This window comes from Merops nubicus, unplaced genomic scaffold (genome assembly GCF_000691845.1).
Source record: "Merops nubicus isolate BGI_N331 unplaced genomic scaffold, ASM69184v1 scaffold11183, whole genome shotgun sequence".
In the NCBI taxonomy this organism is placed as follows: Eukaryota; Metazoa; Chordata; class Aves; order Coraciiformes; family Meropidae; genus Merops; species Merops nubicus.
Window position 1 is genome coordinate 10,906 of NW_008596911.1, and position 25,038 is coordinate 35,943.

Here is a 25,038-nt window from a genome sequence, read left to right on the forward strand (position 1 = left end):
CTGAAGAAGTTGTTTTTCTGCTTGCATACTTGCAGATGATGCTGTTTTTTAAGAGCTTTCTAAGTTAAGTTTTCATGAAATTATAGTGGGAGTAGGAAGACTTATATTTCTGTAGCCTTTTCTGTGTTTGTTTGTTTTTTTATTTTATTTTATTTTATTTTAAATTAAACATCAAAAAAAACCTAGTTGCATGGCTGTTAAAGTGGTTACTACCGATTTTAACAGTTATGAGGATAACCATACCCATGATACTTAAGGCGTTGGTTTTAAGCTCCTTTACAGAACCTTTCCTTCCATTTTCTTGCACTCTTAATATGATCAATGTAGCCATAATAGAGGAAGCACTTGTCCATTGTATGGGTTCTGACAAATGTGGGAATGGTTAAAGCTCCTGTTGGTTTAGTGTTGGACCTGTGAAGCAGTTCACAGCATTACATTTAACATTAGTGTGAGCACAGCAGTACCAGCACCGTCTAATTTAACAGCATCCCGGGCATGAGTATGAGAGGATTCTTTTGTGTGCATTTTATAAAAGTGCCATATGACTGAAAATTTAACACTTTCTGCTTCTTTTAAGTACTGCAGTATTCGTGGAAAATGTGCTGTAAGACAAGAAACATGCTTCTGTTATATGGTTAATTGAAGAAAAAAAGGCAGATTTTTAATAGGAGCTCAGTCAGTGGAAGATATCAACAAAGACTTTTTTGTTGGCTGTCAAGTGAGAAAAACAGAAAAGGCTTAAATTCTTTCTCTAATATTTTGTTCCAGGCTGACTCATCAGTAGAAACTGGGAAGAGCTGCAGAAGGGAAGCCAAACAGGCAAGCTGATAACTCAAAGAAATACTCTTTTGAGTTGGGGGTTCAGAGTGGAGCCATCATGAGCGATGTTACCATTGTGAAGGAAGGCTGGGTTCAGAAGAGGGGTAAGTTCTGCCTTTTAATGGAGAGTTCTTGTGACGTATCGTACCCTGTGTGCAGTGGCATTACGTGGTTACACATATGAACAGTCTTGATTTATCTTCTGGTCTGCAGCGACCTGATCTGACCATATGGAATTAATGGCCAGTAAGGCCTTGGTCTTGTTACTACTTAACCCTCAGCACTGCCCCTCTTTATAGGGGTAACTGACAGTAAAAAGCAAGTTGGACTCTGTAATTCCCACTTAACCTTGCTCTTGCAGCTGCTGTCACCCATGAATCAGACTAAGTAGGTTGTTGAGGCAGCTGGAAGAGGTATTAGTAGAGGTACACAGTAGAAGGTTGCCTGGAAGCTCTTGCAGATGTGATCCTTTGTGTGAAACTTCCTAGATGCTGAAATCATTCACTGTGGCTCAGCTTGTATTACAAATGCAAGTTGTCCCGATAAAATCAACATAATACTTGCATAAAGCTCAGCATACACCTTATTACTTTTCAGACTTGGAAGCAATATAATTAAAGAATATCTTCCTAGTTATAAGCCACTCTAACGTATGATTTTTCTGTCACATTTGAATTCCTGTAAATTCTTGAGATGTCACTTTATAATGTGTCACCACATGATTTACAAATTTGGTAAGGTTGCTGCTGTATGTTAAGCTTTGAATGGGAAACCTCTAGAAATATCTGGCATTTGTATCATGTAATGAACTTTGGATGAAATCTTCCATGCTTGATGCTTTGGGTTATGGTTGCACACATGATTATTGCCAAAAGAACATCATCTCTCTTGCAGAAAGAAGGTGATCTGGATTATAGGGTGATTTATGCCATGAGCTTCTGTGATTCTAGCCCAGAAAGATTTAGACTGGAATAGTGGGAACAAAATTACCCTTTAATTTACAAAGAAATGCTTTGTTTCAATAGCAGTGTGTGAAGACAAAGATCATTATTAGCTTTGTTACTGCAGATTGACATTAAATGTCAAAGAAGCCAAGAGAATGGGAGAAAAGTTTATTATTCTGGTATTATTCCTGCATATATTGTGTTTCAGGATGCATTATGGGTACGGTAGATACAAATGGGCTAAACTATGTGAAGTGTAAGGCCTGCTTCCTGTTTTGCTATATATACTTATAACAAATAAAATTTTATAAGACAGGAACTATTTAAAATTTTAAATTATTTTTTTCTTCTCATCTTCTTGTTGTTTACTTGGTTTGGGTATGTGATTTCCTTTTTTGATTATTTCATATAATTTTCTTTCAAATGTATTAGAAAATGGTTAGGATGATCCAAATAACTTTTTTTACATGACATGAATTCCTTCATGTAACATTGCTCATTCTTATTACACCCTGGATTTGAGCACTGGATATGCATATATTAACCATAGGGGTCCAGAAAAGGACAATATACAATAAAATTCAGTGTCTTACTGAATATCTGAAATTTTAAAATCTAATATAAAGATTTTTCTCCTCATACTATTTTAGTACCTATGAATTGAAGAAGAGGTTACTGAGTTGACATTTTGATGTCAGTTCTGTTAGTAATTACTTTCTAAGCACAGACATTTCATGACATGTATTTTTCCTTATTTTATTTAAATTTGAGTGTGTATTTTTTTTTCTTTTCCTTCTTGCTGTAGGTAACTGTAGGTTTAAGTGGGATTTTTTTTTAAAAAAATAGATCTGATATTGTCCATTTTCTATGTCTGACTTATTCTGGTTGTTGCTGGTTGAAAACGTTTGTTTGGCTTGTTTCTGAAAACAAAAGGGAAAGTGCAGTGGTGTTTTCCAATATCAAGAATATATAAGCCATTAATTCAGTGATTATAGAATTTCATGTAATGACAACTTCTATGCTGACCTTACTTTGGAGCAAGGGAATCCAGTGTGTTAAGTGCTTACTTTTTCTCGGTGACAATACAAAGAATCCAACCTTAATCTAAATTCTGAAAGTTGAAATATACTCAGTAGACGCTTCTTGTTTTGACAGCTAAATATTCTCTCTTTGTACCAGGAAGCATTGTGGGATTAGGTAAAGTTGCCCTGCTTCTGCAAGCTATTCTGTCATTACAGTTTTAGAGTAAATTCTCTGATCATCCCCTCTTGACACTCATTGGCTCAATTCATGGGGGGATTTTGGTAGGTATGAATCAAGTTACACCTGGATGAAGCTGAGTGTAGGATCTCTCCTCCAGATGGACATCGAGTGAACACCAGCCCCAGCGACTGGTCCTTTGGACAGCCCGGAACCGTGTGTGTGGTGCAATGTTCAGTCTGAGGCTCCAGACTGCATTTTACTTGAAATAAAACTTGTAAACCCTGCCTGCTGGAAATGTGGGGACCTGGGCACCAGCTGCCTCAGTTGGCTGGTGTGGTTCTTTTATGCCAAATTACTTGGTCATGTAGTTAGAGCCCAGGACCTTTTAAAAATATTCCCTTCAGCAGTCAGGAAGGTTTGTGATACAGAGAAAAGAACAACAGCAAAAAAATCTTTCTGCAGTTCACAGCCCGGTCAAGGAGTATGAGGATGACTTGACAGTACTGGGGTGAGGAATGGTTTTGAGGTGCTGTCTAATGAGACAGCCATTACAAAGGCCAGTTAAATGAACTTGAGTGTGAGAGTGAGAGGGAAGTACTAAAAGCTGGGATGAGGATCTCTGAGTTAAGACTGATAGAAGCTGGGGAAGACAGGATCTTGTAGGGCAGTTTTACAATTCTTAATGGCTGTGAAGTACATTGAGAGGTGTTTGCTTTATTATCTTTAGTGATGTGTCCATGTCAGTAACAGAGGGCTGAGGGCTCTATATATACTTTTAACCCTGCTGTTGAGCACTGAAGAGTCAATGTGATGCTACAGTTGGGTTCAATGACCTGTTTTTCTGTGTGCTTAGATGATCAGCCCATTAAAGTATTACTGTTTTGAAATCAGCCAGCACTCAAAGTTAAGAAATGCCAGAATTAAGTTTATTTAATTAAGGATGATCATACTTAGACTTTAAGTAGTCTTTAGGAGAAGAACTTTTAGTGTGGTGAGAGTTCCTGGTAATGAGAGAGTATGTTGTATGTGTATGGTCAAACACGCAGAGATGACAGGCTGGAAGTGAGAACTTTAGGTAACAGAAGACACAGAAACCAAGAGAAAGCAAAGCCCCAAAAGCCCAGTGAACCTCTGGTGCAGTCAAGTCTCACCTAACAGGTCAAAGGAGACCTTGAATCACAGTGGCTGGCCCTGCCTGAGCAAGTAATTCAGTCCAGTGGTACCAGATACAGAGAATAACATAATTGGTGATGAGGACCTAATACTTGCCTACATTCAGTGCAGTTGCAAAGTGAAGTGGATATTACTTTGGACTGGCTCCTGTCTGCTCCTGTGCCCCTTTGGTAGTGGTGGTGCTCCTGGAGTGCATCTTGTGGTTTTTACTTTAGTCTGAAAGGAACCAGGTTTGGGCACTCCCGGACTGCTTCATGCAGCAAACGAAAGTTCATTGACTAGCATGATAGGAAGTTCTGTTGCAAAAGTGCCCTCCTTATCTGAACTGAAGTAGTAATGCAGGTGTGCCCTGTGAGACATCAAAGGTTTTACAAGCAGAGATCCAGTGGAGCAGTCTGCTTGGAGTGGAGTCTCTGTTTAGGCAAGAGAAGAGTGGAAGTGTATTTTGCATGGACAGTCTTACAGTTTTCTGTGACTTACTGTCTCAAATGTAGTGGTAAGAACCAAGCATCTCATGGCCTTGTGTCCCTGCACTGCTGCAAAGATATTCCTCCGATTCACTGTCTCGGTATGTTTTGTTTCAGAGAGGATAATGATTTTTCTTTCTTCTTTCTGTTCTCCACTTATTCCTGTAGACATACTAGGAGGGACATGTCTTCTCTTACTTTGAATTTCTTTTTTAGATGACACCGGCCATTTTATCTCTAATGCATACAGGTGAAAGGGAAGTGATCTTGACTAGAAATCTGAAATACAGTGATCAGAACCTTGCTGCTGATATGCAGAAGCTAAAACATATCTAACATTTATGCAGTTAGTTTAAGGATTCTACAGTAATTGCTGAAATGACTTTTGCATTTTGGATATACTTATGAGCATGTTTGCAGAGTGTTTCTTTAAAAATTGTGTTGAGTTACTCTTTTTGCTTTTAATGTGTTTTTACTGCATTTACTAAATTAAATTTAATGTTTTACAGAGGGAGGGTATGTATTTTATTTATTAATTTTTGGAAACTTTTTTTTTAAAATGGGTGAGCATGTTTAGTATGATCAGAGCTGCATCAAAGTGGTTTTTATGCATAGAATTCAAGTGGTATTTTTTTTAATGCTAAAGTTTCCTGAGTTGTAGAGTTGACCTTGTCTGTGGTCTATAATAGTCACAACAATTAGATTTAAGAATCATTAATAACTATGCTTAATTGCAACCTAATTTCTTTATATATAACCTGTGCACAAGATTTCAATTAGTTTAAACATATGAAAAGGTTTAAGAGTCTTCGTTACCATGTTATTAAAAGATCATTTGGGACAAAGGAAAAATTGACACAGATGCTAACTTTTTAACGGACCCAGTTTTAAATTTAACTTGTCAACTAACTTTTCCTTTAATTGAAAGAGTAAGTTGTTGTGTGGGTTTTTTTTTTTTTTTTGTTATCTGGGGAGAATATACCTAATGTCTATTGCATAACAAGACGGCTAAATCATTACTTAAAGACAAAGCAAAATATTGTCAATTTAAGTCAGTGCTTCTATTGTCATACTTCAATTACCATACCTGTGTTTGGGCTTCTGCATTCAAGTGTGTTACATTAGATAATGCAGTTTGTTGTGGCAATCTTCACATGGCTTACATGATATATTTTTACCCAGCTTATACTGAATAGATAATGCATATGTCTTGCCTATGAGGGTGACTTCAATATTAGTATCATAATTTTTGATGTCCTCGTTTTATCTCATAACACTCACTTGAAGTACAGAAGTACTAGTATACCAATTTTATAGAGAGGGAGTTAAGTATAAAATTGTTGTGGCTTAACCATGATAACTGAAGAAGCTGGTGCAAAGAGATGGTGAGAAAAAAAAAAAAAAATCAAAACACATATCATGAAGCTTTCCTGTAATGAGATTGTCTTGTAAACAGTGTCTTACTGAAATATTGTAATGCCATTTTTCACTTTTTTCTTTTTAAATACAGCCTTTCATAACTTCTTAGTATCCAGAATTGAATTACCTGAAGTAGTACTAGTATTTTTAAACTCATAGAATTTATAGAATAAAATGTGTTTGATTTACTGTGATGAGATTCACTCTACTGCAGGTCTGTTTTCATTTTTGCAATTCAGGACATGATGCAGGTATCATGGGATTTTAAGAAACAACTGTGTGGAAAATATTTATTGTTCTTACATCTACTACGAAGCAAAATAAATAGTGTAGTGGAATAAATCTGTTGTGCCAGATAGGAATACAATTGTTGTTTAAAGTACAAATTATTTACAGTCTTAGGGTAACATGTCTTTCCCTCCCACTAAATCCAGAAAAAGAACTGAGTGATTTAATTTACTGGACATTGAGTTTTACAGTTGAACTGAGACCAAACGGATGTTAGTTTTGGAAATACACAATGCAGATTGAGTTCTTGTGGTATGTTTGGCTTTTTGGTGTGGTTGGTAGTGTTTTTTGGAAAAAATGCCTTGATAGGAAAAATTAATCCCAGAAATTATGGTACTAATTGAGTGTTATTCACAACCTGTCAGAAATCTTTTTTGCAGATTGTCTGAATTTGAGTAGTTTAACACACCTCTAACAAAGACAACTTTAAATAGACTGTGTTGAACATCTGCTACACAAAGTAGAAGAAATTTAAATTATTTTTTTAATTGTCTTAGCAAACAGTAGTTTAAGCTAAAGTCTTCATTGATGAACAACTTGAAGCTAAATAAGCCTTTCTTATTATAGTCTTTCTACTGTAATTCTAATTAATAGAAAATGTGAATTACTGTAAAGTTCCAATAAAATACATTCGTGTAAAAGAGGCAGCTCCATGAGTACCAAAGAGAGAAAAAAATTACAGTGCAAGCTCTCTTATATGAATGTTTATACCTCCATATATCTAAAGTAGCATTTTTTTTTTTTTAGTATTTTTTTTTTTTTAAGTTCTGAAATAGTTAGAAATTTCTTTACCATGCACCCAGTGTAGAAATGGATTTGGGAAGATGTGTAAAGTTGCTTGCGGTCAGTGAAACCTCACACAATTTTTTTGTTCTTGTGTTGTGGCAGCGTTTGGTGTAGCTTGTTTTTGTGTGTGTGTGTTTTTTTTTTTTTTTCATGTTACTTTTTTCTTTCTTCCACACGCATTCTGAGCAGAGATCTGTGTATTTAGAGACAGTTTTCCTGCAGACTACCCTACTGGGAGAGGAGAAGGGTCCCCTGTGCCCTTTCTTTGTCCCATTCACTTTGTAGTTGAGTAGCAAGCTCTTATTTTTGGAATAATTCTAACCTTTTTAACCTCATTTGTCCCTGAAGGAACGTCAGAATTATGTGAAAATCTTAAGCTTGATGTAACTAGGAGGAGTGTGGGGTATTATCTTTGATAACTAGCTGTTTATTCCAGCTACTTTTTAGGCATAAATAGGTGAGTGTTATTTTTGCAGCTCTCCACCTTGGATTAGTACCAGTTTCTGCAGGTAAAGGCTGTTTGCTGTAGTAAATGAAGGCTGAAAAGCAAGGTATTTTAAACAGTCTCAGGAATTTTTTCTACAACATCCTTGCTGGCTTCCAGTTTAGATAATTGTGTGTGGTTGATTCATCATTTCATATTTTGTTCTTTATTACCTTCTGTTTCAAGGTAGCTGTAATAAAGCCTGTTCTCAGTTTTTAAATGGTTGTACGGTTGTGATTCCGACTGGTAAAAATGATGTATTGTAGGTGATAGTGGCTAAAATTCTGTGCATGCTCTTTCATTTATTTTTGATAAAGCTTACTTTATTTTTACTTCACTTTTACTTATGTTGTGTAATACCTTTGGCATACAGCAATCTGTTGATTTAAGTTAATTTGTGTTTGTCACTTTCACGTTGAAGATGTTGTTACTGTAAGGATAACTTGCTTGCAATATCAGGGCTTTTGCTATTTCATGAAAAAATCATCTTACCTCAATATACCTGTGGACCAGTCCAACAAATCTCACAAGTCTTTGGGCTTTCTTTTATTTCAAAGGCAGCGCATGTACCTGTTCTTCCCACCTCAGCTGCATCAGTCATTTTATGCCTCTGTGGGACCCACTTCTTTTATACTACTGCTGTAATTCTCAAAAACGTTAATAAGGTCAACAACTGTGACTTGAAACTAGGTCCTGAAGGAGTTTTAGGACTGGACTGAGAAGCCGAAGTTTTGGAGCACGAATATCAAAAAGGCAGTTGAGGCTGCAAATCTAGATACTGAAAAATAAGCTTTGGGAAGATATCAGGCTAGAGGTGACTTAGGCAATGAATAGAGGGTGTTTTGTAACCACGAAGGTGCTGTCTTGATTGCCTTCTGTTTTCTTGGAGGAACTGTTGAGCCTTCATGAGCATCTCTACAATCTGATGACTGGATGAGATTGTTTCCCGCCCCCCTCCCCCCCCAGACATGGCAGGAAGAAGGTGGTAGTGCCTGGGATTTATTCAACCTCCAGTTTACTTGGATCTTCACTAAGTTGCAGGCAAAACAGTGTTGCTCAGTTCCAGCAGCACAGACCTTGACTTGGGCTGTGAGACTTTCCTGGGTCTTAGAGCAGGTCTCCATCAGCACATGATGTAGCTCAATAGGAGCCAGTGGGTTGAGAGGTGCTTGTATTTTGTTGTTCATTCTATATGTGTATGTTTCTGGAGCTTTGATTTGGGCTTTCTGTCATGACTGTTCCCAGGGACTGAGAGCAATGGGAATGCGTAAGGTGTGGTCACGGTGTAAGCCCAAGCTTGTAATAATTGATAATTGGGAGATTTGTTTCAGATATATACTCCTTAACTGTAATGTAGATGTACCTGCAGTCTTCATTTTTTTCAGTATCATGTCTAAGTCTGTGTTACTTTTGATTACTTGCCTTGTAAATCTGGGCAGTATTAGCTGACTTTTTATAAATCTAAGTGCATTGCTTTGTTATAGGATCATTGCAACTGACATATTGTTTACAATAAATTCTTTATTTATGGTAAAAAAATTATTTAAACTGTCTTAGAGTGCTTTCTTAAAATTTTTAGGAAGATAGGGAATGAAAGTGTCAGATATCAGCACACTGATAAGAAAACACATTCCCGTATTGAAGATAGATTCAGAAATTCACTTTCAAAATGTTGATTGTCCTGCTTTTGGGGGTAGTCTTCCCCAAAATATTTATTTACATTATGGTAGCATATTAACAATGTAAAATTAGGAAGTTTCCAGTTTCATGAGTAGTTGTTCCCATTTTTACACTGGAATTCCAAACTGAGCAATGCTAATTTTTTCACATTAGAAGACTTGAAATGTAAAAAGTTTTACTGAGAACAGCTTCCTGCTTGTCTTTTATCAACATTGTCATGCTAAGAAAGCTACTGAAACAGTCTTCACAGATAGCTGTTGGCTAGGCCTAGACAAAGAGATTCACACTACCAGAGAGCAGTTCACTTACTACTTTATACAAGTGCTCTGTGCTTGTGGTTGTGATAAACTTGTGGACAACCGTATTCATAGTGAAGAAAGACATGTAATATGGTAAATTATGTAAAGAATTGGGCCAAGAGTATCTTAAATTTGGCACTCTGTTTTGTGGATTTTAACCCGAATTAGTCCAAGACGCAGTCCCCCTCAGATAAAATGGAACTAGTATTGCTGCTTCACCTCAGAGGCTTCCTTAATGTGAGATTGTTGGTCCTTGTGAAACTTGAGTGCCTTACATTTCAATATTTGTGCTTTTTAAAATGTAATTTTTTTTTTTATGTAGGAAATAGAATGATTCTACTAGTAGTTTATCCTGATAGAGAAGCAGTGGATTTTTGAGGTTTTGTTTATCCATCTGACATGTTGCTAAAGCAGAGGTGAAATCTGTTGGGGAGTACAAAGAAGATTTGTTAATAAAATGCAAAACCCCAATTGTCCTTTATCAGTTCTTCAGGATAGTTTTGTTGCTAGGTTTGCTAATCTTGCAGAGAGACTGAGGAAACCCCTGAACAACAATTGCTGGGAGAGTAATCCATAGGAACATGACAACATCTCTACTTCTACTTAGATGCTTTTGACCTGATGAAACTGTGCAAATGAATTAGTGGTATAACTTTTGCACATGCGAAAATACTTAGAAAATAGCGTGCTTTCATATAGCATGGATTGCTTTAAAGCTAGTATTCACTTACTTCATTTTGACCCGTGATGGCTTTTATAATGTCATGCCAGTTTATGTATGCTGACTAATACATTTTAAAGTTTTCTGAACAAGTTTATTCTTATCTTGAGAAACAGCATTAACTACTGTATTTTAATTAGGAGCTTGTGAACTTGCCCCTGATAGATGCAGTTCCATGTGTACTTGAAACTTGTGTTAAGTGGAAGCTGTTGATGAAATGAGGGAAGTGTCATCTCCTCTTGCTCGGTTGTGTTGGCAGTTATGCTCCTAACGGTGACATGGTGAATCATACCAGGAAATTTATCTGGCTGAAAATGAATCTATTTCTATTTTCCTAGCTAACTTTCAGATGGATCATTGCCCTGACCTGACTCACCATGTAGCTGCACAAACAGTAGTACTGGCACACACAGCAGTGTGCGAGTGGCCTCACAGAGGGGCAGGACACCCTGCTTGTGGCAGCCCCCACCTCTGAGAGAGTAAATGGGTTATAGAACTGCACCTAAAACCTGGGTTGTCACTATGACCAGACTGCAGTAAAACTAGTTTGTATTTCAAGATTTTTTTTTGAAGTTCATGTTTAGAAAAGGGCCATTGATTTACTAACTCTGTGCTAGTCCTAAACTTGATTGAATTAAAAAATGCCACCAGGATGTTAGCTAGTAACTGTTCTTCTGTTTTTATAGTCTTTACACAAAAAGTAATTTTTAAGAGAATAGTGACTTGGCTAATGTCTGAAACACTGAGTGCTTCCTTAATCCAAATGATACAGTAGCTTTCTAATTCACTTGGGTTTAGAGCTTGGAAGCTGTTTAGAATGAGTATTTTAATTTTAAAACAAACAAACAAAACCACAAAAAAAACCCCAAACAAACAAACCAAAAACCACAAACAAAAACAAACCACCTGCCAAAAGCTTATGGTAGACAGATATCCTTCTGAGTTGTTGGCTTCTGGGTATTACTCAAGATTAAAATGACACTTATGTTTTTCAGAGTTCAGAGTATACCTACTGTGTTAATGGAGAATAAGCAAAACTTCAGATAATGTTATTTTTAAGCCGCTTGAGTTTTCTGTAGAGTTTCTGCTGTAGAGTCTCCATGTGGTTTCTGCTACGTTTGATAGGATTCCTATAAAAGTGGATTTTGGCTGAAATTAATTCTTTGCAAGCCTACTTCTGGGTTGGTTTGGTTACATACTGAAATATGGAGAAGGTTCAGGGTCTCCATGTTTTTAATTTGCACAATGAATATTTGAAATGAATTTTTGTTATAAACATTTGTGTTTGGATGGTTTTCAATCACAACTAAGATTTTACATGTTTAATTTACACAATGTGTGTAGGATTTTATTTGGAACTGCTGTTAGCATTTGGAGGCTTATGCCGAGCTGATGAAATTTTCCCTCACTTGATCAAACCATCCTTGCTCCAGAGGAGACAAGGAATTGCTGTTATGTGCAGCAGTGTGGGCAACCATGCTGGTATTAGACCAAATAGATAAATTTTATTGTGAATGAGTGTTGTGTTTTTCAGGCACATACAAGCTTGTAGTTTCCCTTTGCCACAGTCATAATGTTAGCTCTCTTTTCTACACGAAAATAAAAATAACAGGGGAAAAAAAATACCACCAAAACCAAACAAAAAACCCCAGTGCCCCAAACCAACCAACCAAACCCCCCCAAAAACCCCAAATCCAACCCAAACTGAACAGACCCAGCTGTTTTTAGGGATTGTTTCCAACACTTTGTGTTCCCCCTGCATCCTCTCTGAGAAGATAGCTGTAGATACTATTTAGCCTACAAAGAGAGAGTTAGGGAAACAGTTATGGTCATAGTGTATTATTTTGTGGTATATGGTAGCTATGTAATACATACTTAAGTGTAAGTCTAAACGAGATTTTTTTTTTTCTTTTCTGCCAACCTCCTGAGTATCAGTATAGCCATAAACAGATAATACCACATATGTTGTGTATTGATAGTGAGGGTTTAAATAATCTGCTGTAGACAAGCAAATAATAATAACAGTATTACTTTTGATAGTAAAACCTTGACCCACTGGAACAAGATCAGATTCTAAAAAACTGTAGTATTAATAGATATTTTGAGTGTTTTTGAGGAACGTACTTCAGTAATTAAACTTATGTAAGAATATGAAATCTGAATTTATGTGCATATAAACGTGGGAGATTCATTACAAGTTGCTACTCCAGAACTGGGTAAAATAAGGGGGAGGAAAAAAGCTCTTTTTATTGAGATGCAACATGAGTGCAAAAGCATCACTTTCTGCTTATCCATACGGTGCCTGACCTTTCCTTACAAAAAGAAAATATATAATAAAGTGAGTTTTCCTGGATAGAAAGTCACAGGCCTTTGTATTCAGTGAAATCATTGTCACTGTTAAATTGCCTCACAATAGGCGTTTATATTTTTTTTTGTAGTAAATATGATCCTGCTTTAGAGCTTTAGTATAGTAATAACCCCTCCTTTCTTGCTGGCCACTTTATTCCCTAAGTAAGAGCTATCCATGGTTGGTAGACTGTTGATGATGTCAGTATATTTGTAGCTATAGTGTAGAGGAAAGTTTAATGTAGACTAGGTGCACGGTTTATAAAGAAGGTGGCTTACCACAACCTCTGTCTTTTGCCAGCTGACACATTTAAAAATGTTTCAAATACCTTGTCTTCCTTGGAGTTCCTTGAAAATCTGTTTGTATTTCTTCATTTAGAGTGTGCATAGTTTTTTGTTTTTTTTTTTTTTTTTTTTTCATATACAAAGCAAGACATTAATCCATTCATTAGCGTTTTAATCTTTCCTCATAAAAGATAAATATTAACAATTACTGTCTACCAAGAAATTCGGTGCATTGTGATTTAAACAGTGCTTGAAGAATGCATTGCGAAATGCTCTTTAAAACATATCATATAGGAAGAGAATGGTGTTTAAAAATGTACCATCTTAAATACAGATGCTTTTAGTGTACATAAAGCATTACAGAGGCTTAAAATTCAAAAGATGTGACTCAGAAAAGCATGTGAAGATGGCAATTTCCTTAAGGCATCATTGTGAAAAAAAAAGTGGATTTCTTTTTCTTTTTTTTTTCTTTTTTTCCAATTTTAACTGTATCGGTATGCCTTTTATGGAATGGTGTGAGCTGCTGTGGAACCTGGGATACAGACCAGGTAACGAGAGCAGTAAAGATCAGGAGAACTTTCTCAGACTCTGTTATAAAGATGGTCTCCAAGGAAATAGCCTCTTATGCTCATGAGCAAAAACCGCTGCTGAAAAGCTCTTTCATTCCTGAAAGAGAAACATGCCAGGGTGGTTTCAGCTTATACTGTAGTGAGAGATTCTGTTCCTGGTTTGAAATGGTAAAAATGGAAGAATTAGAATGCTTTACAGACATTCTCCTTTTGGTTCACCCTGTAACTGCTATTGGTTATTCCTGGTGTAAAAGTCTGTCTTTAGTGTTCCTGCACCTTTCCCTTGGCCACAGTTGTTAGAATCATAGAATCCTTTAGGTTGGCAGGGACCTTTAAGATCATCAAGTCCAACCATTGAGCCATTAGGGCTCTAAAGTCCTCTGCTAAAACAGATCACAATCTGTCAGGGTTGGGAGGGACCACAAGGATCCCCCAGTTCCAACCCCTCTGCCATGAGCAGGGACCCCTCCCACTAGATCAGGCTGCCCAGAGCCTCATCCAGCCTGGCCTTAAAGACCCCCAGGGGTGGAGCCTCAACCACCTCCCTGAGCAACCCATTCCAGGGTCTTGCCACTTTCATGGTGAAGAACTTCTTCCTCACATCCAGCCTGAATCTGCCCTCTTCCAGCTTTGCCCCATTCCCCCTAGTCCTGTGGTTACTGGATATCCTAAAAAGTCCCTCCCCAGCTTTCTTGTAGGCCCCACTAAGATACTGGAAGGCCACAATAAGGTCACCTCGGAGCCTTCTCTTCTCCAGACTGAACAGCCCCAACTCTCTCAGTCTGTCCTCATAGGAGAGCTGCTCCAGCCCTCGGATCATGCTCGTGGCCCTTCTCTGGACACGCTCCAGCAGGTCCACATCCCTCTTGTACTGGGGGCTCCAGAACTGGATGCAGGACTCCAGGTGGGGTCTCACCAGAGCAGAGTAGAGAGGGAGAATCACCTCCCTTGACCTGCTGGCCACACTTCTCTTGATGTTCTCTGGTCTTACTTGAAAGAGTTACTGGGAAATGCTACTATTTTTGTATGGCTCTGAGCAGCTGATGAGCCTGTTGAGGGTAGAGAGCAATTGATAAAATGAGAAGGATACAGAGATTGTCTAAAAGATGGGTTGGATAGGCTGGGAATATGAGCAATGTTGGTATAAAAATGAAGTAATTATTTCTAGATGCAGTAACATTAAAGAAGGAGTAAGTAGAGGAAGCTTAATGTGAGGGTGGGGGTTCAGAAAAGAAAATACTGAATGCTTACGTTGGAGAGACTGGTAATTTATTTTTTTTAAGAAGTCCTGAGAAGTTTCTGTAATGAAAATGAGAAGTATCTGTAATGATACTGAATGGTAATTGCAGTATATTCTGAGGTGTTGGAACAAGTCCTTGCCCTTCACTAATTAGAAGATGTAGTTAAATGAAAAGCATTATCTTTTTGTTTGTTTGCTTTGTTTACAATACTTTATGTAATTATAAGGAAAAAAATCTAGACAAATATAATTAAGCCCTGGAAACTCCCAGCTCAAATACTACACTGGAAAGGAATGGAATACAAGAAAGGAAGAAATTTATGTATCTTGCTAGTAAGGTGGCTGTCCTCTGGGGATTTCAGTAAGGGGCTAGTGTTACAAATTGGCAAGGCAGCAATTTCACTTACCAACTAAATGAGATAAAAATCCATCCATGTTTTAAAGACCAAGAGGTGAAACTTCAACTTGGAGATTTCTTTCCATCTCAATCTATGGATGCAAAAACTGGAAGACTAACAAACGTACAGACATCTAAATGTCTGAAAGAAAATGCCTTGTGAAAATACTATGTATTAAATTGAATGAATTTATAACAAATGCCAAGATTCATTAGACAGCTCAGAAACCCCTTGGCTGTAAAGTTATCCAGAAAAGAAGATGGAATTATCATCTGGAACATATGTTAAGAATGAAGCCAGAGCATCTGTCATGGAAAGCATGCCACTGGGCAGCTGGAGGAACACACAGAAAGCACCAACTGAAAGAGTCTCTCCACTGAACAACAGCTAAGGTAAAAAAAAAAATAAATTGTGGGACATCACACTGTATATGCAAGGAGCGGCTCCGAATAGACAAAAACTGCACAGGGCTTTTTGGCTTCTTGGGTTGGTTTTTTTTTTTTTTTTTTTTTTTTTCTCCTCAGTGTATGTAAACTGAAGAGTTTGGGTTGTTTTCTGTTAAGATTGCAGATGGCAAATGATGATTAAATATTTGAAGGTCAGAATTAAAAAAAGTACAGATTAAGTGCAGAAATTAATTGCCGTGTATTTTATTTTAGATTTGGATATAATTTCTTTAGCCATAGGAAGAGAAAGAAGATTGTGTAATTAATGAGATCTTTAGATGCATTCCCACTGACTGGACTAATCTATACCAGAGCATTCAGGAATACTTGGATAAAAAAATCAGAATTATTTTATCTGAGTAACTTGCAGTTAATGACACTACTATGGATTTCCTTTTCTCTGAGAACACTTGCTCTTATCTTTTTCTACTCTTTGTTATTTCGCAAGAGTTCTGCAGTTTCTGAACTAGTAGCTCTGCACTATATTGTCTTTTAACTTGCCTTAGTATTAGCCTAATGCTACAAAGGTCTGTGTTAGAAACACCTTAGCAAAATTTAAATTTCCTAAAAGACTTCTCATTGAAATTTAGGGTTTAGGATCTGTTAGTCTATCTCTTGATTGGTATTATGCAGCACATTTTATTAAAATTTAACAGTCTGAACTTAGTTGGTCCAAAGTAAGTATTCAGTAATGTCTTAGACTTGGTAAATAGCATTAGTGTGTGTTCTTTTTTCCACTTATGATGTTCCAGGAGAGGGAAAAAAAAAAAGTCTTCACACAGTAACATGGAGGCACTCCTGAGATACTGTGTGAGTGAGATATGGCTTTTAAAAAAGATTTTGGGTTGCTTGTATTTGTCCCCCCTCCCCCAGCCCCCACGTGGAATCATCTCAGTGACACCCAACCTAACACGTGAGAATGAATGCTTCTTGTGAGAAGTTTGAACGAGTTTCACTTTGTAGATGTGTTTTAGGAGTTTTAAGTAGTGAATAAAGCCTCATTTCCACTTAGCAGAGGAACAAGTTTAGGTGAACTGAATAGCTCCTCAAACATTTCAAAGGTACATTGGAAGCTGCAACTTTTCTGTTTTTTTTCTTTTTTTTTTTTTTCCCTTTCTTTTACAGCATGAGTGTTGCAGTGATTTATTCCATAATAAAGGAGAGAAAAGCTTGCAAATGCAATTCAGCTGCACTTAAAGGTTCGATATTTATGAAACATGATTTCTTTTCTTTTATATTATAGATATTTCTATCCTCTTTCCACATTTGGTGTTGGTGCAACTCAGTCTAGATGCCTTCCTCCTGTGCCTTGGAGGTAAGGCATCTAGCTATTGTCTTTCCTTCAGAGCCTATGTGGCTATGATTTTCTGCTTGGACATACTATGCTTCTGATTTATTGTATCATTAGATCCAGTTAGAACCACAGGTAAGACTTTGTTTAACAGTTTTATCAGAGGTTGTCCATTCTGCCAAATTCAGAGCAGCATTTGGTTGCTGAGAGCACCCCTGAATGTCTTTCTGCTTTTGCTTCCATTACCTTTCATCTTTTGTGTGCTTGGCTACTGAAATTTCTGTGTTTTTGGTTTGTAATGAAGTATTTTCAGTAGTATTGAAGGCAGGCTTAGAAGCTATGTCTCTGGAAATAAGTGGAAAGACATTCTGTGGTACACTGTTTCAAGTCATTTGTTGACTAGTGTTTTGAAATACAGTTCTCTTGTGCTCACTGCTAAAGTTTTTGCTGAATTGTACATAACAGTAAAAAATATTCAAGAGCTAAAAATACAGGATTACTACAAGCTTTGACCTGCGGTCAACAAGTTGGCAGGAGTAGCCTTGTATTTTTTGTTCAAGGTTTGTTTGAAGAGAACAATTATAGGATGATCATTAAAAATATTGACATGTTTCTCTGGGGCAGAGGATTAAAAACACACTTTGAAGAAAGAGGGTTTTAAAGTATTCAGTTGGATTGCATTAACCAAAGTAGGGACAAAAAGAAAACATTGTATAAATCTTAATTTGAAAAATATTGAATTCTGCTTATTGAGGAAGTGGTTGTTTATGGGTATTGTGTATTTTTCTGTGCATTTTCTTGATGTGTTTTGAAGCAATTTACCACATAATCTTAATTTAACATAATCTTGATCTCTAAGAGAAAGAGGCAATCCCTCCACATAGAGGATCTCAAACAGGATGAAAGGAGTTCGTTGGTGTTTTTTTTTTTGCCAAAGACTGAAGGAAGACTTCATCCCTCCATTTTTATGCAGGGCCAAAATCAAACTAGACAAACCCTAAAAAGGGTTGCTAGGTTGATGATCTTGAATGAATGATCCTCTGGTATAGAAATCTGATTTGCAAGGATGAGAGTGTGTGGGTTCCCAGAGTATAGCTCTGCTGAATTTGTGCCAGACTTTTGACTAAATTAGTTCTGTAATAAAACTGGAATGTTTCAGCCTTTGTCTTTCTGCTGTGTAGGGTCAGCACGCCTGCGCTATTTTGTCCTTGTCCCCCGCTCAACTTTATTCCTTTCATAGCTGGTTTGAGATGTTGTTTCAGGAATTGCCTGTGAAGGAAGAATGGCATTTCTTTCCACTTTCCCTTTGAATGTGCTACTGAATGTAGTCAGTCCCACCTCCCAGAAACTGTTACCTGCAGTTAAGGTTAACATGAGTAACATTACTGGGCAGCAGCAAGCAGAGAGGAGAGAGACGTCTTCTTCCCAGGCTTGGGAACTAGAGCACTGGGTTGGAATATGAGAAGAGATGTATGCTTAAAGTCACATTTTAATTTTAGTTCAGTTTAAGATTCTGGTTAAAGTTCAAAGAGAGCTTGCTGCTTTCCCTAGCTATTCCTGTTGCCAGGCTGGTAAAGATGTGACTTGGACTCTTCCTTTGTGAACCAATCCACTTGGGCTTGTTGAATATCCAGGTGAAATGAGAGGGGCTCCATATTTTCCCCAGTAAAACTGAGTGGAATAAGAAGTGTGACTCACATCCAATTAAAAAAAAAATAGAAATATTTCCTCAAACCCCCTTTTCTTAAAATCTAGGCAATCTTTAATTTTATGATATTTAAAGGTGATCCGTGACTACTGTCATGGTTGTACTTACAATGATGAAAGAGTGCTTCCTGTGTATAAAAATGTTTATTAAACAAATGGACAGTTGCAGTTCAGCTGCCGTATGGACATGTGAGTCTTAATAAGAAAATGGAAAAGTATATCACTTCCTTGTTAACCTCACTAAGCTTGGTGAACTGGTACAGCTGTCCTTATGTTGCAAATCACCTACCAAAATGACTAGTTGACTTCAAAATAGTGGACTGTGTTTCCAATAAGGCTGCCAGTTTAGATTATGTATTTGACTTAAAAGTGTAGTGTTGGAAGACATTTTGAGTGTAGTTGTCTGTCCTCTGTTTTGATGCTGAGTCAAAACCAAAAAGAGTCCTTGCACGATGTTTGTTTGCAGTGTTCTTGAAAGCTCCAGTGACCTTCTGAACACAATATTGTTCAGAAACTTAACAAATTTTATTTGGAACAACTTTCTAACAATATGTAAGCTAAATTTCCCTGCTGATCAGATTTTGTACTGCCATCTGTAGCTGTGAAATGCAATTCATCACTGTCCGTCTTATGAGACTCCCGTATTTTAAGTTTATTCTGCCTTCCTCTTTTCCCTTCCATATTCTCTGCTCTAGGCTAAGTGTAGACAGTTATTTTAACTGTACTTCAAACTTGGTCTTTTCTTACAAACTATCAGATAAAAAACTATAGTCTTGTTGTTCTCTCAGGACTTTTCCCAATTTAGCTCTTCCCCCCCCCAGTTTGGTAATGCTCAAAATTTGTAAATGGTGACATTTCGGAGCTTTTATCTTTGCCTGATAGAGAGGAATAAATTATTGGTTTAGTTTTTCCCCTTGATTTACATACAGATTTTTTTTGTTAATATGTCGCATAATGATATCTCTCTGTTATGATATTTGTGTCTTTTGTAAGGTTGTTACATTGTTTTTGCAGAGTTTTTTCAAAGGCAATAACATTTCTAAATCTGGACTAGTTTTCTAAAGAACTCTTGCTGCCTGGTGTTTCCATACATGACTGATTTGTAACTGGATTGTTATTTTTTTCACCTTTCACAATATTTCTCTTGATCTTTCTTGTTCTGTAGCTGGTTTTCTAAAAACATCCTTACTCCAAAGTTATTTCTTTTTTTCTTTTGAGATATACTTAAGTGTTCCATGGTGGTTTTATTTTTTGTTGATTCTAAAGTTAAATGTTTTTTTTTCAATACACCCAGAATAGATGGTCGCTGTGACATTCAACTCACTGATCAATAAAAACAGAATTCAAAGAACTAATAACTGGAGAATTATTCTTTCTTTCATCATTTAAAATATTGTTGTATATAAAAAAAAAAAAGGCAAAATTAGTTAGATTGGCTTTTAATGAGTGATGACATCAGAGTGGTCCAGAATATTTTGTTTATTCTGGGAAGCTGGATGAATAATACTCAAATATATTTTTAAAACCTGTTGTTTTACATCAACTGTGGTAGTGTTGTTATAATCTTATCTTTGGTTAACATATCCTGTTGCATTTAAATTTGCCACAGGCTTTTTTTTTGCTAAGAATTTTTTGTTTGTTTTAATGTATTGTAAAGTGAGTTGGAATTAGTGTTTAACTTTTTAAAAATTATTATTATTATTTTAGTCTTTTGTTTCTGTTTAGCATGTTTCAGTAATCCTTGGTCTTTTCTAAAGAAAGAGGTGACCTTTTAAAATCAAAGTAACATTTTTGTGATGTTTTGCTCTCAAAAAAAAAAGAATCAGTTTCTGTTTGCTTGTACAAAGAATTCTGATTTCACCTAAGGACAATAAATATAATTATATTCTGAATTGTCAGAGGCAGTGAAAATACTCTGGGGAATGTTGTACAAAGTCTTTGACCAGTGATCACCGTACACCTCTTGTTTTGATGAAAGATTAGATGATCTTTACTTGTGACCCATACAGTCAGATATATAAAATAGATTCATACACTCTAAGGCTTACAGAATCTCTTTGAAAGTGGGGCTGTGCTTAGGTGCAATGTTACTTCAGTGAATTTACTTCTATTTGAGAGGTTTCCTTTCAAGTTTGTGCTAATGCTAAAGAGAAAATGGCAGTTTATCTCGTAGGTTTTTTTTTCGCGTGTGTGGACGTGCGAGTGTGCGTTTGTTGGGTTTTTGGGTGGTGGTGGTGGTTGTTTGTGTGTGTTTGGGTTTTTCCCTCCCTGTTTATTTGAAAAAAAGGGCCTTGTGCTGCAGTGCTGTGATAGACTTGGGAGGGGACTTTATGATCTAGGAGAACCTTTCTGGTGCTGTGATCTCCTTGGCTGTTCCTTTTGTATCAGCAGCTTGTAAATGTGCTTATACAGGAAATAAAGTTTCTGAAGTGTTTCCCTCCTTCCCTTTCTCTTACCTCTAAGAAAACAGAGTAGGGAGCACCCAGTATGCCCGTGTTCCTAAATGTTAGTGTAATACAGGTTTCCTGCATGTATCCTGAAGACTTGGCAGATACACCTCCCTTTTCTGGGAGACTTGCGGGCAGTCTTCTTGCTGACATCTGTCTGTCAGACACCATGTATTTCAGAGCTCAAGCAAGGTAATTGCTAGAAGAGCAGTCACGTGTGACTGTTTGCCGTAGCACAATAGTTCACCTTGCTCCATTTAGCAGTCAGAGACTGACGGACTGTAGTACCTGAGGCCACTAAAGTGCAGATCATCTTACAACCCACAACAAGTCCTTCAGTGAGGGAGGATTCCTCCAGGTTCTGCCCTAGTAAAAGCTGGGGGTTTCCTGCTATGGGTAGGCATTTCTCCAGCAAGACAGTATCTAGTTAGAGATGTCCCTGCTTATGGCAGGGGGGTAGGACTAGATGACCTTTGGAGGTCCCTTCCAGCCCAGACATTCTGTGATTCTATGAATTTTCACAGCATATGAAACCTTATCATGGAGATATTTATTTATTTATTTATTTATCTGTTTTTAAAAGAAACCATTTTCCCCATAAAGCAGTAATTTTTGCCATTAAGGTCACAGCTTCAGCTTTTGGGTATCAACAGAAATGTTTGAGATTCCAGCCCCCAGGAGGGAGGGCCTGTTCTGCTAACACTCCTTTTCCTTTTCTAGCCTTAGAGCCAGTGACAGGAGGACCTCTAAAACCCACAGATAGACGAGTCCAGTTTAACTTGCAGGTCACAGCTGTCCTAATATGTGGCTACTTAGGAATGCACAGCTGTCTGTAAACACAGTTTCTGATAGGTGGGTGTTCTGATTTCCCTTCTCACTTCCTCCACTCCCAGCCTCCATCTTTCCCTGATCCTCATCGTCTAGGACTTCTGACATGATACGTTGGTAAGCACATGCTTTTGAGGGCTTGGATTGTTCTGGAGGTGGGAAGTGCTGCTGGGGATGTGAAACTTGGTATATTTTCCTTGGAAGTTACTGTACATTTCCATGTAGAATTTTACTTGAATTCAATGCGTTCTGTTCTCTTCTCACACTGTTTTTGTTGTAGCATGGCATTTCACACTCCTTTTGTAGTTTAAGACTCACATTCCCTACTTATTAAGCAAATTGGGTGTTTTAATGTGGTGCTACAAGTGCTCATTAAAGCTATTTTTCCAACAGCTGATCATTATTTCATCCTTTTTTTATTTTTTTTTAAATTTCCTTTTTTTAAAATTGAGAAAGCTAGCCAACAGATTTTAATTTCATTTGTTCTGTGTGAAATAGTCAATTCATGTTCTGTTCTTCGTTCTTACAGCTCTTAAATGCTTATAAACCTGTTTTCAGTTGATGCAAGCAGCCTAGAAAAGTTTATCTGTTTCATTCTTACCTGCAGATGTGGTTGGATGCTTTGTTTGTGATATGAGACACAATAAGAACTCCATAATCAGCTAAATTATGCTTTTTCAAGTGGGTTATATGTTTTGGGAAGTGAATCAGCTTTCTGAAACCTACTTCTGAATTTTGAAGTCCCTCATCCAAGAAGCACGAAACACAGGAATAGACAAAACAGAGCAGCAAACTTCGGTCGTACTGTATTTTTAAATTTTCATAAACTTATTTAAAAATCAATTTTTATTGGATATAAGTGTCCAGTGACCCCAGGTGGCATTGTTTTCAGCAGTCTAGATGATGATACAGGTACTCCTTTTTAGTGTGTGCTTTGACTGTACGTTGTGTAAATAACTTTTCTGGATAAAAAAACTAGCCTGAGTATTACTTGAATAGTGTTTTCTTGTGGTTTAACATTGTAGATTTTTTTCTGCATTATGTAAGTACATTTATACATAAAACATCAGTGAAGTAGTGTAAGATGGTGATGAAGGGACAATTTTGAAACCTGGCCTTGTTCACTTTAACTTTGCGGTAGCAAATTTTGCCTTTTCTGCTTTTAGAACTCATTTTGGTAGGTATGATTTCTTCAGAAAATACACCTATGGGAGGAGCTGCGTCTTGTCATTAATCTTTGCTTAATGGAATATGAGGGATGTGTTTGTGAATTAGTATCTTTGCCCAAATTACAAACTGGAAAGTAAATTATATTTCAGATATTCTTTTGATTTGTCATATCCCTAAGATCCTTTGTGGTTTGGTACAGATGTCTGGACTATGAATATGATCCTTGTACAGAGAAATATTTTCATAGTTATGCCTTGACTTGTTGCTTTGTTGCCATTAGATTTGAAAGACTTATTTGAAACCTGACAGCAGTGTGGTGATAGACACAGACAGGATGTAATGCTTAGAATTCCAGCCATCAATATCTGGGGTGGGGAGGAAGGACCTGAATAAAGACCTGTGAGTAAAATCATTTTAGTTCACATCAGAAATGCAAATTGTGACTTGGACTGGATTAAGGGATGTGAGGGAAACTGAATCCAGTTATTAAATATTTAATATATCTGTAATAGTAAAAATGTGCTAGTGAATACACTGCAGAAGTTCATTATCAAGCTTCAGACACTGAAATGAGGCTTCTAAGACAAGATGGAAATTATGTTTAAATACCTGAGAGCACCTGTAGAAATTTTTAGTGTTGTTATATGTGAAATTCTGAGCATATCTTAAGGTTTTACATGTACAGCAAAACATAGTATAGATAAAAATATGAAAACCTGTAGTAGTTAAATCGAGCTCTGTAATGTTACTTTATATTGTGACTGAATGCTTATTTTCTGCAGAAGATTTTGCCTGTATGGGTCTTTGATGTCTGTGCTGAGCCCTGTTGAGACAAATTTGATATCACTGCTAGTACATTGTTCTGGTCTTTCACAGCCTTACTTACTACAGTGGTAATTTCTCCTTAAAATTACAGATTCCAAGCTAATATGGCACTCCATTTTAAATATACATACGTTAAGATTGGTTTTAGGGTGAAACATAATAAAATAGAAGACTGAATGAAGGCCTTGGCAATGAGCACAGACTCTGCCTTCAGGTTGGTACTGGCTTCCTTGGGGCTTCTTACAGATGCCTCCCGTTGGTGGCTAGTGCACTTTGTGGGTAGAGGAGCCATGTAGATCCCTGCACCTTGGCAAAGTTTTGCTGAAACTAGGTGACCTGTGCTGCTGGCTGATCAGAGCACATTAAAATGAGTTAAGTGTGATGGGTCAGGCCTATCGTTTTTGCCAGGCTTCTGCTGTTATTCTACCTGAAATAGTAAAATCTCTGTTTGGTAATGCATTTTGTGTTCTTTCTCTTTCTCCCCTCTGTGTAGTCACCAGGATGTTGCATCGATACCAGAATTGTACATCCCAAAGGGTAGGGCTCCCTTTTTTTCTGAAGATACTGCTCCCCTGATGGATGTGTTAACTTTTGTGGAACTTATGATGTTGGCACCTTGTAATGTCTCTAAATATTCAGGTACCTAAATTAGGAGTTAGGGTCTGCCTTCAAACAATATAGAACTATGCTTACATAGCTTACTCAAAAAGTTACAAAATTAAGTATATTTTTTTTATGTAGAATTTCTTTAATATTAAAAATGGAAAAGTATTTTTAAGTCTGCTTTTCACGTAGTTGCAAACTTATGTAATGTGGACAAAACTATACTGTACTCTTGAAAATGTGAAGATGATATTTTATTGCTTACTTATATCCACTGAGGAATCTCACAGTGTACTGGTGATCTGTTTGCTAGAAATAGTGTCTCTGTAATTCAACCTGCCTCAAGAGCTTGTGATAAAAATCTTAATGTGAAACACACTTTCACAGCGGAAGAGTGCAAGTGCAAAATAGAAAAGCTAGCATTTTTTCAAGTGGCATCAATTGTTTTCTCCGCAATATGTGGGAACATCAGAATATTTTTAGATTAAAAAGATTAAAAAATTATCCATTGCGTTTGTGATGGCTTATATGTTTGGGTTAGTTATTTATCATTTGCAATATCCATAATGCTACCTTAAGCATCCTAATTAGGTTTCAGCT

The 25,038-nt window shown here is 37.0% G+C and overlaps 1 protein-coding gene across 1 annotated transcript in view; it reads left to right on the forward strand.

The window, feature by feature from the left end:
- The first annotated feature begins 765 nt into the window (after positions 1 to 765).
- The window catches only part of LOC103769347 (RAC-gamma serine/threonine-protein kinase), a 133,913-nt gene continuing 109,640 nt past the window's right edge, over positions 766 to 25,038 (forward strand). Inside the window, exon 1 of the mRNA XM_008936534.1 lies at positions 766 to 923. Within this exon, the coding sequence (XP_008934782.1) occupies positions 878 to 923 (46 nt within the window). The 5' untranslated portion in view covers positions 766 to 877. The remainder of the gene's footprint in view (positions 924 to 25,038) is intronic.